General features: G+C 46.8%; 1 protein-coding gene across 1 annotated transcript in view; it reads left to right on the forward strand.

Moving 5' to 3' along the window:
• LOC135821855 (MAM and LDL-receptor class A domain-containing protein 2-like) overlaps positions 1–14,370 on the forward strand; it is a 61,029-nt gene that overhangs the window by 27,111 nt on the left and 19,548 nt on the right. Inside the window, exons 10-11 of the mRNA XM_065334853.1 lie at positions 7,396–7,506; positions 11,626–11,676. Of these exons, the coding sequence (XP_065190925.1) occupies positions 7,396–7,506; positions 11,626–11,676 (162 nt within the window). The remainder of the gene's footprint in view (positions 1–7,395; positions 7,507–11,625; positions 11,677–14,370) is intronic.

Consider the following 14,370-nt stretch of genomic DNA (forward strand, 5'->3'; position numbering starts at 1 on the left):
CCCCTGGCATGCTCAAAAGAAAACTGCGAAGTCACAAACTCAATACCTTTCCAGCGTTTGCGAAGATTGGATTCTCTTAAAACATAGTAACGGAAGTTTGCACATTTGTCTATTATACACCATTAGCAAAACAACGTTATGTTGTAACGGTATCATCGTAAGGGGGAAAATACCGAGATTTGGGTTCGACCTTTAGCAAGATGCACGCTAATTTTAGCACTCTATTGCCATGAGTATAGCTTTTAATTTGCGCAATACAACCATTTATGGCGCCATCCACGCAATACAAGATGCAATGGGTATGCTCTACGCAATATTTGGCCTAAAACATACCGTTTGTCACAACGATAAATCAGCCCCCGTAACGTTTTACACTGCAGCTTCAACGCTAAATTGGGTGATCAAGGTGTATACACGTTATCTGAACCCAAAGAGTTAAAACTCCAAACACGCTGGCTTGTTTCATGGTATTGTCTGCAGCAATATTATTGCTAAACGAGTCAATGTTTGTAAAAACCAAACATCACCCCAAGTGGCCAAATTTCCAATTTCGCCCCCAAAGTTGGCTCCTTTTATCCCTACGTGGACTTCATTCACCCGCAATGACAGTTTGGTCCCGAGACCCTCCGCTCCTTGGATATCGTGCAAAATAAAATAAAAATTCGACTAAAATACTCACTGAAACAAGGTACAATAACGGGAGGTCACTGCTGCTCACAACTAAGGAGCAGCTGAACCAACTATGTTCGCACACCGATCCAACTTACCTAGTAATGTTTAGCCATCCAACTGTCGATTGGTTACTTGCTGCATCCCTCTAACGAATCGATCAATTCAGCCTCTCCAATGGTGGCCATTACGAAGGCCGTCTCGAAGGACCAGTCAGTAGCAGCGGGGTTTAAAGTCCTGACATTGGGAGTACACCATTACCATAGTCTGCTTTTCAGAGTCATGTGATTTTCTACTTATGCGACGAGGCATCAATGCACACGTGAAACTCGCGTGCACTGGCTGCCCTGTAGATTTGGGCCATCTTGGCCTTCTGTTGCAGTCCTTGCTGCTTTGTTGTTGTGGAGGAGTTCTTCATTCTCGTCATGTTGGGCTTTTATTCAGCAAATGACGCTTCTTGGCGGCTTCATTCGAGTTTCTGCGGGGGCAGGGATCATTCCCGTGGCATCCCAGTGCTGGTAGCGAAGCCAAAAGGTATATGGATTTCCTGTGTGCTTTCCTGCCACGAGTTTATTATTGAATCGTTTGCAGGCAACCTGCCTACACTCAAGAGAGCACTGCATTTCACACAAATCCATGAATACCGTGTCACCCTCAACCTGCCGTTTCACACCGAGTAAATCCACAACAAAATTCATAAATTTCTCCGGAAGTACAAGATAAATGCCCAGCTGATCTACAGGAACCGCCGTCTAAGTTCTATGATTTGCACGTCTGCCCTCCGCAAACCACCATGCCGCAGGTATGTAGACCCTTCCAAGCCCCGTAAACGGGGCGGCCCAAAGCTGCTTGTGTCGCCTGCATGTCCGGTTCAGAAGCATGCACAGAGCGAAACGTCGTATACCACCTCGAGTGCAAATGTGGTGATAAATATGTCGGAGAGACGTACCGCAGCCTCGCCACCAGGACAAAAGAACACAACGACGACGCACGCAACACAGTGAGCGGCACCGCGCTGGGTGAGCATTTTGCGGCCAAGCATGCATCTGAACCATTGCCATTGGGAGCAACGGCCTTCTCGGGTATCCGGGTTCTTGGCTCTGAGCGTGATCGCCCCAGGAGGAGGATCCGAGAGGCCATCAACATCAGGGAGCGATCCCTGGAAATCAACAACAACAGTGGCTGGGATCTGCTATAACACCACCTGTGCGGCCTTATTGGCTTCTAGCATGCGTTCTGGGTGATACACTCGGCACATGTGTGTGGGCAATGCATGCATTCACGTGCCTTGGCTACCACCTTTTTATGGAGTATGCTCTTCCACATTCTACCATGGTCTACAATCATCTTTCTTGCTCAGCTACCTTTAGCATCATGCATGGGATGTTGTTGCACTGACCTGTGCGCTTTGCCGGCATTGAATACAGCTGTTATTTACTGCGAGTGGCGCAGGGCTCTACACACTTCACTGGTGGTGTGAGACTGGAACTGGGCTGTTATCACTGCTGTAGCGCAGTATCTACTTTCCTCGCCGTTTGTGCTTGTGTTGTCATGTACATGATTGTAGCAATGCACACCCGCCGTGACGTGCTTTGCACTTCTCTACGCGCGCGCTGTCACTATGTACCGCGCTTTGCTTGCTTGCCTCCCTCTTTTATACTGCTGTTCTTTCCATGTCCACTTCATTCCTGATGATGGTCATAAAGACCGAAACGTTGTAACGATACCTCTAATGGATTTGTGTGAAATGCAGTGCTCTCTTGAGTGTAGGCAGGTTGCCTGCAAACAATTCAAGTATAATGAAGCTGCGTGAAGCGTCCTTCATAATTTTGAGTTTATTATTATTGTAGAAGAGAAAAGGAAATATGGATACGAGTTAAGAGTAACTCTCCATCACTGTAACATGATACTATATACAGTCAGAAAGTGCAATAACTAGGCACAAAACTGACAGAGTACTGAGACATTCGACGTCCTGACACCTAGCTTCAACACATCTCCGTAGCGCTAACCGACAGCCTTCCAACTTGGAAGGTTCAAGGTTATGGAAAGACCAAAGAGGGGAAGGCAAGCGCAACGAAAACGAGCAAAAGCTACAGTCCCTTATTATTACCGCAATCAGTAATACAAGCTGGATCGACATTTGTGTACACTGTATTCATGTATTGTAAAACTGTGGAGACAATGTGTAATAAAACGATGAAAAATGTGAAGAAATTGTGTAGAGAAAGAAAGGGATTCAAACAAGTTTTCGTACAACACTCATCAGGAATCGTCGTTGTACTAAAGGACACTGAAACAAAAATTGAACTATTATAGAAAATCTAAGTTAGAGAAATAACACTAAGAGCAACAACAGTGAAATTTACAAGTGTGAATTTTAACAATCAAAGCGAGAAATGAACAAAGGAGAAAGGAAGGAAAGACAACGTGATAACACATAACAGCAGTACATTAAACCTAGAACATTAACGGCCAAGCTTGGCCGCACTAAACACGACACGTTACTTGAACAATTTCAACCAAATTATACTATCTTTCTGTACACACAAATTAGGCTTGTACAGACGCTGATAGATAGCTTCCAACACTTTTAACTGTAGTCCATAACCATGACGACCACGGCACAATACAGTGAACGAAGAGTCGGAATACGCACCGCAACAATCAGGACTAGCCAGCAGATGATTGTACACTGAAGACTTGCTACCACGAAACCTACGCACAACACTAACACTCTCACCGGCACTCTCACCACCACTCCCATCACCGCTCTCCGACTCACTGCTCCCTCCGCCGTCCGTTCCATCCTCCGCTTCCTCTGTACTCTCTCTGTCTCGTCCATCCCGCCTGATTATTATTATTATTATTTAACTCGGATGGTGAGCCAATATAATTACTCGCTGACTGTATAAGGTCTGGTTACGTTGGTGGACAGTTTGTCATAACTCGTAACATGTTGTCCTTCTTCTTTTCTTCATAATAATAATTATTATTTATTATTATTTTACTAGGGAAATCCCAACAGGCGTCAGCGCCTTTTTACAGGGAACCCTAGGTATAGTTTGATGGGTGAGCGAAATTCAGCTGGTGAACTAGACATGCGGCAAGCCGGTGGAAGTGTATTCCACCTGGCAGCGCCCAAATAAGAAATTGCACAGAAGACATATCGAGTGTTGGCGAGGGGCAGAACAAGAGCAGCAGAGACTTGGCCACGGGTGGTGGCCGCAGTGTGGGCACCATGGGCGCTAAAGGTAAAGCGGTCTTGCAGAAGAGGACTAGCAAGTCCATTCAGGCAGCGGTAAACAAATACATAGGTTTTAAAGTTGAGGCGTTTCTCAAGGGCGTAAGAGCTAGTATGATTGTATAGAAGAGTGGTAGGGGTCATTCCATCCAACGAAAATATTCTCTTCAACGCTATGCGGCTGGCGGTAAGAAGCTTGTCATATAGGGTTTGTGATTAGCAATGAATATAATTATGCAGTGCTGCCAAACTCAAAGCGGCGGGCTGAATGATCGATAAATAGAAAAGTCGTTTGCAAAACTGCTGATATCCTGCTTAGCATGGACAAATGCACCGACCTTCCTATTGACATTTGCACATACTGCATCCACTTGGTTTGAGAAAGACAGATGTTTGTCAACCAGTATGCCTAAGTACCGAGCGGAAGCAGATGGAACTATGGAAGGTTGGATTCGGCTAGTGCATAGCCGTTGGCGAATTGGAAATTTTCAATTTTCCCCCCAAGTGATTTTTAGTGGATAACTATATTTAAGACTATCACTTGTAGGTGCTTGGGGACCTGTTGCAGCAGGCTTTGGTGGTTGGTCCACCCCCAATTTCAGGATGAAACCCCGCTGCTACCGATCCTTGTGAAACCAAATTGATTTGTGTAATGGCCTTCTCCCTGGCCCCCGTCAAACAACAACACGTCGTTCTGTTGGGATTCAATATAGCTTCATTTCTCAGCAGGAGATGGCAAGGATGCAGGAGGAGACAGGCGCAAACAAGACTCAAGGAAAAGGACCGAGACAAACGACACCAAGAAACAACAAAGAACAAGCAGTGAAAAAGCGACGACAAATCGAGACGATCAATCAGGAATTAATACGTACAGCACACATGACCAAGACCAAGACGACCAGATCACGGACGAATCACACATGACTCTCATTCCCACACCAAACTAGCACTGCGCATGTACAGCATTCACTTGACAGTCACTCTCACACAGACGGAAGCAGATTCCCACACTCTGACAATGCGTACTCTTGCATGCACCACATACCTTAAACGTCACACATCACACCATTCCCGCACGTACACTTAGACCATAATGATATGTAGAGGATATAACCCGAGTCAGAGGGTTACACCGGCTGAATATAAATCCCGACTGCGATAGCAGGAGGGATTTATATGAGGATACGGTATAACCGGTGTTACCAATTGCCCGTATTTGTCCGTTTTTTTTACGGAAAACGATGTTTTGTCCGCAGTACGGATTTCAATCGAATTATCCCGGAAAAGCGAAAAAATACTGTGTCTCCGAAAGGAGGGAAAAATGGTGCAGAAGACGCATAAATAATATCCCGACTACGAGGGTCATATCCTACTTATGCCAGGTACCCCTACGCATTTCCAGAACAACGAACCTATCTGGAGATCTCCTACATCATGCAGTACATGAACATGTTCTGATGGTTATCAGTTGTCAATTGAAAGAAGGGTCGAGCAAGATCAGAAGGAGATTCCTCCGCGGATGTTTGGGTTAGATTTCCTTTCAGTTCCAGTGCATATTGTAGCATCTTGTCTCGTGAGCGGTGCGGAAGTCAACTGAATTGCCGGGGTGCTGGAGCTGTCGTTGAATCAAACTACCGTCACTCGTTAGACAACAGTTTGGAGTCTTTGGGAGTAAGTGTTACTATAATTATGGTACAGTGCTGATTTTCACATGCTGCATCTTATAATCAGTTTTGCTTACTTGCAAGTAGCTGCATTTGCATACACTGTTTTGTATCACTGTGTCACATTTCAATCCAATCTAGAATTTTCCAATCGGTTTGAACTTTGAATTACACTCTGCATCATAAACTTAGTTACGAAGGAGGCAGTCTGTTGATGATCTGCAACTCTTCGAAGTACAATGTACATTGCTGATCCATTCGGGATACTTCGTGGTTATTCGACGTTCTTTATCCTCAGATTCAGTATGATAGAATACTCTGTAGACGAATTCCAGGTCACTCTTCTTTTCCATTGTGTACTGTTCCTCGTCAGTAATGCCGTTCTGTGTGGAGTGTACACGTGCATGTGGCGTGTATTGTGTCTGTTGTGAATGGTCTGTGCACTGGAGTACTGCCGCCGTACAAGTTCACTGCCTTTCAGGCAATGAACACGTACGGTGGCAGTGCCCTTGCGTACGTACCATGCACCGGGATTTATATTCGATACTGGCCAATATAACCATGGCTAGATGAGCGCTGATTGGCTGAAAACAGGCCCTCCGCACCGTACCAAGGTATAAGACATCAGACCCTGGACTCTACGAGAAAAGAACCAAATACAACAGCATGTGTAAATCATAATCGAATGTAATTTCACAACACTTGAAGATGAACTTCGTAATGGCCGCCATTGGATAGGCGGAATGGATCGATTTGTTCGAGGGACCCAGCAAGTCACCAATCGAAAGTTGGATAGCTAAACATTACTAGGTAATTTGGATATGTATGCGAACATAGTATGTTTGGCAGAGCTGCGTTGTTATAAGGAGCAGTGAGCCCTCGTTTTCGTATCTTGTTGGAAGGTGTTTCAGTTCGTATTTTATCGAGTTTTATTTTATTTTGGTAGATATCTAAAGAACGGAGGTTTTCTGGACCAAACTGTCATAGTCCATTGAAAGTCTACTTTCATGACCGATGTTGATGATCTAAGGAGAGATTCCTAGACTCACCGTTTTCTTCACTCCCCATAATCCAGGATAACTAATCTTGTTCTTAATCTTTTCTCCCTTTCCATCGTCATCATAACATTGGGCATGATTGCCCGTTTGACTTGCGATGTAAAATAAGTGCAATACAGCAATACAATAGTGGGTGAATGAGGTCCAGCTAGGGATAAAAGGAGCCAACTTTGAGCGAATTAAGATATTTAGCCATGTCGGATGATGTCGGGTTTCTACAGACATTAGACACCCTTAGCAAAAAGTGTTTTGTTGTAACGGTATTACCGTAACGGGGGAAATACCGTGATTTGGGTTCAACCTTTAGCAAGATGCACACAAACTTTAGCATGCTGTTGCCATGAGTATAGTTTTTATTTCGCTCGGTGCAACCATTTATGGCGCCATATATACACGATACAAGGTGAGATGGGTACACACTACGCAATATTTGGTCCAAAAGCGTACCCTGTGTCACAACGAAAAACCAGGCCCCATAACATTTTTCGGCTTTAATGCTACTTGCGTGACAGAGGTTCGAGTACCGTAAAAAAATTGCACCACGATTGTTTGCTAAGAGTGGCTATTGACTCTTAATAGTACTGTAATAATATTATTCACAGGTTTGAGGGAAAGACGCAAATGGGAAGCGTCTGAAGAGAAGGACTTTCGGCATCGGGATTCGAACCAGGGAACTTCGAGAGGCCAGCAATGCTCCAACCACTGAGCTATGGTGAAGCTGTGCTAAAACTAAAACCTTGTTTGCACATGTCTTGTACAGGCTGCACTTCCATCACATCTCCCGTAACGTTTGATAATGGATTTCAAGATTTCACGGATCAGAGTACCCCAAGCACAGGTTGGTCCATAATTTCCCAAGCATCCCAAAGAGGTGAGGCATATCACACTTTACCCCGTAATCTTTGAAAATTGCGTACCGCAGGCACAGTGGGTTGGTGTATTAAAGACCATGATTGTGAAACGAGAGGTACCAGGTTCAAGTCGTGCTTGGAAGCGGAAGGATTTTTTCCAACCGTGCTGCGACCCACAGTTAATTGGGAGCTCATGGCCTGGCACAAGTAAAACATGGATGTGGCAAATGGGATTTAGGCCTTTGGCCTATGGTTGGTGGATCTGATCTATCCTCCCCCACCGTTTAGGAGCCGTATCTGACACCTGATCATGGGGTGGTTGCGTCCCACGGAAGCGAATAAGTGGTTCTTGACCAGGGAGTTGTACGACTCCTTGTTCTTTACCTGCCCGGTACGCGAACCAGTCGAATTTTTTCAACCTACAGGACAGGCAAGCGATTGCCCTTCATTACTCCCCGGCTTGTCTTTCGCTCACCTTTTCCATTTCTAGTATGTCATCATCATCATTTCAACAGCCTCTTGTACGGGCAAGCAAAAACGCAATACATCAAAATTCAAATAGAATGAAAAAAGAGAGGAAAATGAACACAAAGTGCACTGGAACTCAATATAAAAAGGAACGCAAAGTGCAGTTGAACACAATGAGCATGGGGCATGGGGCCACCAATCGGAGAAGACCGGCTCATAATGGAAAATAAAAGAACAAACATAAGACACCCGTACACATCAACGTGCTCTAAGGGTATGGCAGCTTGTTAAAAAGCTGTGGCGCTGGCGCTTGTATGATGCCCGCGAACCACATATGCAAGTAATACACCAGCGGAGCAAACACAGCGACAATACAGATCGAAGTTGTCCCATGACTACAGAATAATGTAACTCAGGATTTTTCTCAACAACAAGCGATACCAAATTTTTCAAAAAACGAGACCCCTCTGGCCCACACATGCCTGAAGTTGAAAAAAACTAACGGTGTAAATGATGCTCTCTCTACAATATTTACACGGGCACAATATTCTCTCTTTTTGGCCTGTTCATGGGTCTTCAGCTGACGCAGGACGTCTGTACGCGACAGCAGGCTTGCCTTCGGGTGTGTTACCCGTACATCAAAAAAGGCATCCTGCTGCCGGATCCAGAAGCCCCGCGCCCTGATATCCAGACGCGCCTCCAAAGACCGGTTCGCAGTTCGATGTGGTAGTGTTTCTCCTTCGAACGGCTTGAGAAGAGGCTCCTTCTCCACATCTGGTAGTATTTCCCGAATAGCTTCTGACAGAATGTCCCGGATCTCGTTATGTCTTGCAATTGGGTAACCACCCGCCGGGCAACTCATGGCATGATCTATTGTCATGTCTTGCCCACAAATACAGGAACTGGACACTCCCTCCAATGACAAACCATATCGAATACAAACAGCATCACGAAAATCCGATTTGTTCAGGATTGAACTGGGCGTTATGAAAGACGGCATGGAGGATAACCAATTTGAAACACCCTTCTCACCAGCCGTTTCCAACAAAAGCTGTTGCGCCGGCGGTAGCATGGGGCGCAACTGTGCCACTCTTTCATCCTGTTTCTTTTGCCGCTGCTGACGTGACTGACGTGCCTGCCGCCGAACATCCCCGATGACATCAAGGGTAACATCGGCGCCCGAGCCTCCGGCTGCGTCATCCAGGCTAGTGATCCCCGGCCGTGGTACAGGATGTAGGCGGAAATCATCGGGTAGAGATGACGATAGAATCAACCCGGGAGAATGGCCCCGAACGTTGTGAGGCTGTTCCGCGCCCGCAACGGTCAGAGGCTGTGTGGAGGACTGGTATGGAGCAGCAGGTGCCTCTTCTGGAGGCGTTAATGTATCTGGCGGTACAATCAGGCACACGAACGGCTCAGTGATCTTTGTTGAGGCCGCATACTCCACAGGCGCCAGGGCAGGCAGAATCGGCACAGCAAGACCACCACATCTCGTTGGCAGAGACAGAAGCTCCCGCTGTGAGCTATTGGGGTCGAACTCATGGCCCAGGAGAGCTGGCAAAAGCTCTGAATCGATAACCTGGCCAGGTACCTGAAGAACCTCAGGGCTGTGCTGTGTGGCACGGAGATGGTATTGCCACCGGCCAGCCAGACCCTTGGTTAATACCACGTATGCCGCGTGTGGCTGGGTCCTCGCCAGTCCAGCCAGAGACTTGAGTTCTTGTGCCCAGCAACGCGACTTTGCGGATATACATTCTTCGGTATACCTGGCCGATCCCAGCACACCGCCCAAGTATCGGGCTCCTTCGGCTGATATAGTCACCCCGGTACCGTCAAACACCTCTCTCGCTCGATCGAGGTGCTCTGGCTTCGTAACGAGGATGGTCTTGGCTGCATTGGCGTGGTAACCATATCCGCGGCCAGCCTGTTCGAGAGTATCCCAGTACTGTCGGAGCTGCAGGAGTCTATCCGCCGCCGCATCGTCATCTGCATACCAAGACTGGACGACCGACGGGCAAGCCGCTGCCAGGTGCTTCACCAGAGGTGCTGTGGCAACAGCATACACTGCCATTGCCAATGGGTCCCCTTGGCATTTCCCTTCCTGTGACAATATCTCACTGCCACCAGCAACGAAAAGGCAAATTGGCGAGCTGTAGGTGTTGGCAAACACTTTGCCTAGAGCAGGGCAAATGCGGGGAACGTTATGGAGTGCGGCCTGACGATTAAGCGAGTTGAACGCATTTGATGCGTCGACCAACAATACTCCTTCCGTATTTGGTCCAGCGAACATGGCCGACCTGAAGTGGAATGCCCACATCGGCGCATCGAGAGCAAAGTTGCGCGCACTCTCCACCTCTTGAGGCGGCTTTCACCCACTGCCCTGTCGGCACTGTGCACCACATATGTACGCCCTGTTATTGAACATGGTTCTCTGGCTATGTCAGCTATGAATGTTCAGCAACAAGATGCCCTCGAACGTCTCCAACGGCGGTCAGCAAAACTCTGCCTCCGACTCCCCCTCTTCAGTCCTTGCCACCACAGTTCGTTACTCCACCACGTTACTCCACCAGGTCACTTGGCCAACCCTCTCATCCCACAGGAAGCTCAAGCAGCTACTCTTTGCACACATCATCGCTGTCAAACGATCCCTGACACACATCTAGCTTGCGACCTCAGGCTACATCACTGAGCCACCAAGCCGAGAATTGAGGCGTCATTGAGTATTTGCCCTCCCCACCACCCATTCCACCCGTGAGAATAAGAGATATATTTATGAGTTGGGAATGTGAACTTATTAGCTCAATAGGAAAAACTTGGTCCGAAGATTGTTCAATAGCAATGAAAAATATCAATTGTGCACTCATAACCATGTATAAACAATTAAAATGAAACAATTCCAGAACGTTTTCGTGTGACCATCATCAGTGGAACATCGTCACATAGTAAGAATCACTAAAACAACCAGTTATATAGCTAGAGTAATATGAAAAGAAGTGTGAGAATGCAGCACAGCTAGCGGTTATGCATAACGCGTGTAGTGTGAACCTTTGCAGTGTATCTGAGAATGGTAGCAGTAGATGAATGTGGCAGCTGTGAGTGCGTGTGAACAAAAACTGGTGAGTGCGTATTATTTAAAAAGTGTGAGTGCTACAACATTTTCTTTTTGCTGGCATAGAACAGGGTCACGTGTGCGAATATATACAGCTTCCAACACCTGCAACTGCTTAAAGAAACGCGCGCGATAAATAACACTAAACCAGGAATCGTCAAACAACTTACGACAATCCGGACTGGACACCAAATGCTTGTAGATGGCAGCCTTGCTCTTGTCGATGTCGAACTCCTCCTCGTCCGTATCACTCTCATCCTCCACTTCCTGTTCCTGCTCACCCTTGCTTTCCTCCTGACCATCCTGTTCATCCCCATCATCATCCTCCATCTCCATCTCCTCATGCCATCGACAAGAGCAAGTCTGCCATCTACAAGCATTTGGTGTCCAGTCCGGATTGTCGTAAGTTGTTTGACGATTCCTGGTTTAGTGTTATTTGTCTCAGTACTCCTTGTCAGTGTTGTGCCATTTTGTCGCAATCGCTGACTGTATAAGATCTGATTGCGTTGGTAGACAGTTAGTCATAACTCGTAACATTTTGTCTTCTCCTTTTTCTGTGTAGCATTTACTTCATCCGATGTACAGGCACCGATGACTTCTCATCAAACCGATGGTATGGCGCCTACAAATTGGTGAAGATGTGTGTGTGTGCGTGTGTGCGCGCACGTGCATGGGTGTGCACATCCGCATATGTGTGTGTGTGTGTGTGTGTGTGTGTGTGTGTGTGTGTGTGTGTGTGTGTGTTTGTGTGTGCATGCATGTTTGTGCATGTGCACACATTATTGTTGTTGTTTCAAATCTTTATTCTCACGATAGCCAGTGGCCAATAAGAGATAATAGTGTAAGAAAGGAGAAAGAGTGAGGAAGAATTGGGTGGGCAAAACCTAGGGGTTAATGACTACTTAAGTGTATGGGCAGGGGGTGGTCGCTACACGAGCATACAGAGTTGTGCAACAGCAGGGATATCTGGGATTTGAAGAGAGTACAAGAAGGGATTTCGCAAAGCTGGGTGGGCAAGCAATTTTAAAAAAAAGTAATGAAGGGCCTTGTACAGGGGAGAATGGAGACAGCGATCAGTCCGCGGAGTTGGCAAGTGCCAAGTACGAGAGCGACGTAAATTATACGAAGGTTGCACGCTGCTAGCAGTATGCAGTGAGAGTATATGTGGTGGGGCATAATTGTGGCGCAGAGAATGCGCGAAGAGAATAATGTTAAATGTTAAACTTTAAAGCTTGAAAATAATGTTGGCCATTTGATGCGATGCAAAAGGTGGGAGTGTTCTAAGTGTGTGTAAAGGGGAAGGTGGAGACATATTCTGGCGGCTTTCCGCTGGAGTCGTTCTAGCCTGTCAAGGGAAGTGTGTGACAACGGTGTGAGAGCATTGCTCGCATATGAGAATATAGGTAGTATGTATGTCTGATAGATGTGAGATAAAGAATCACTGGTGAGTGTAGACCTTAGTCTAAAAAGAATATTGAAAGACTTGAGTGATTTTTGACTATGTATTCAACATGCTCCGTCCAACGGAAGTCATGCTGAAAGATTATTCCGAGGTGTTTGTGTTTTTGTGCTCCGGTAAGCGGACTATTCCTGAGGGTGATCTGTTGTTGTTGGTGGTGTTGTTGGTGTTGTGCTTATATTTATAGTCGTTCAAACAAACAGGCAATGGTGCCTTCGCGTGTGTGCGTGTGTGTGCATATGTGCGCGTGCATGCATGCATGTGAGCGTGTGTGCGCGTGCACTTTTGTGTGCACAGTTGCAGTATTGAGTCTAAAAACTTCAACCACCGACGATATCTAGATGCTGGTGTATTCTGTCCTGTCATTATACTGACATGAACTGTCAACGCCTGTTCAATATCTTGGAGTGGGGTACTAGTATCTGAGAGCAGAGTCTTTTCCTCTTATCTGAAGATTTGCTGATACAAACACGACAACGCTTACCTCTTTTCGCTAAATCATCGCCAGTCTCACACTCTTCTTCACCGGTGGTAATTGTTTCCCCCTGCGTTTCATCGCCATACTCTCCACTCGTCACGGGCAGCAAAACAGGTTCGCCAAGCTCTTCATGAGCCGTCTCCAAGCGCTTGTTTATGGTTCCGATTGAGTCCCCTGTCTGCTGGAGAACAGAACTCCCACAGGCAGCTGATGCAGTAGCAGAAGGAGAAGACAACGTCGAGACGCAGGAAAACATCAGGCATTTGTAAGCTAATAGACCAATCCCGAAAAGATTGTCTGGGTTCGTGAAAGGGGGCACGCGTGCAAGCCAGCACGTGTGAAATGCATCGTTTTGTATTCAGTTTGTGTGTGTCAGCTCATGGGGGAGGAGAGAGAGACTTTTGCTTGCCGAGCTGAAGCTAAAGGAGTTGATGGAGTCCTGCCAGCAGCTAGTCAAAGGACCTTCGTTACCTTAGGCAGACCCTGACGGAGTTTGGAGGCCAGATAGCTCTCGGTGAGGAGAGAAACATTCGCGTGGCGATCGACTCTCCGTAAAAAATGCAAGCTACATAGCGCCGACATACTGCAACAGCCACGATTTCAGCTAAGTTCTCGATCTGCTGCTTCACAAAGTTCAACTATTTACAAGTCCTGACTGTTGTAGTCTGAAGCTGGAGTCTCATCGCCCACCTACAGGTAGCTTTTGGAGCTGATGGATTTCCAGACTTGGACTCCTTCCGCAAACTCTCGCAACATTACTACAGTGTATGCTGTGTTTTCGTCCGCTCGTGTCGACATGTCACCTATACTGTACATGTACCGGGTCGCGGATCGCGGAGCTTGACGACCTCCGCTGACTCCAGGTTTCCGAAATACTGCCGTCGTCTTCGTTGATGTCGCTGGTGACATTCTCCCCTTGCAGGACGTGCACATAGTTGTCGTCCCGGGGGTAAAGACTATGTTGTCTTTCGAAATAGTTCTTCATCACGCTCGCGCGAATGATGTTTCTCATTATGAACTCGTTCCGACGGTGTGACGCGGCGATGGTCTTTGGCGGGGCACTGGCTTGGCGAAAACGATATCTTCGTGTGCAATATAACATTGATCGGCTGCAGATGAGTACAGTCACTTCGTGGTTGATCCTATAGGAGGGCAGCTGCCAGGAAAGAGGCAGGACTCATCGAAGACGAAGCGCTCGCAACAAACAATACCACTCGAAATATCTCATAAGATTTAGGGCCTATCGCTTTGAGCCACAGCGCTCACAGCCTTGCCTACTTCATCAAAGTGAGCTCTACATGTTCGTTGACCTCTTCACACTACACAGAAGAGCGAAACAAGGATTATGTCTTAGCATTTCCACTCCAACA

The sequence above is a fragment of the Sycon ciliatum genome, chromosome 7 (assembly GCF_964019385.1).
Source record: "Sycon ciliatum chromosome 7, ocSycCili1.1, whole genome shotgun sequence".
NCBI classification, from domain to species: Eukaryota; Metazoa; Porifera; class Calcarea; order Leucosolenida; family Sycettidae; genus Sycon; species Sycon ciliatum.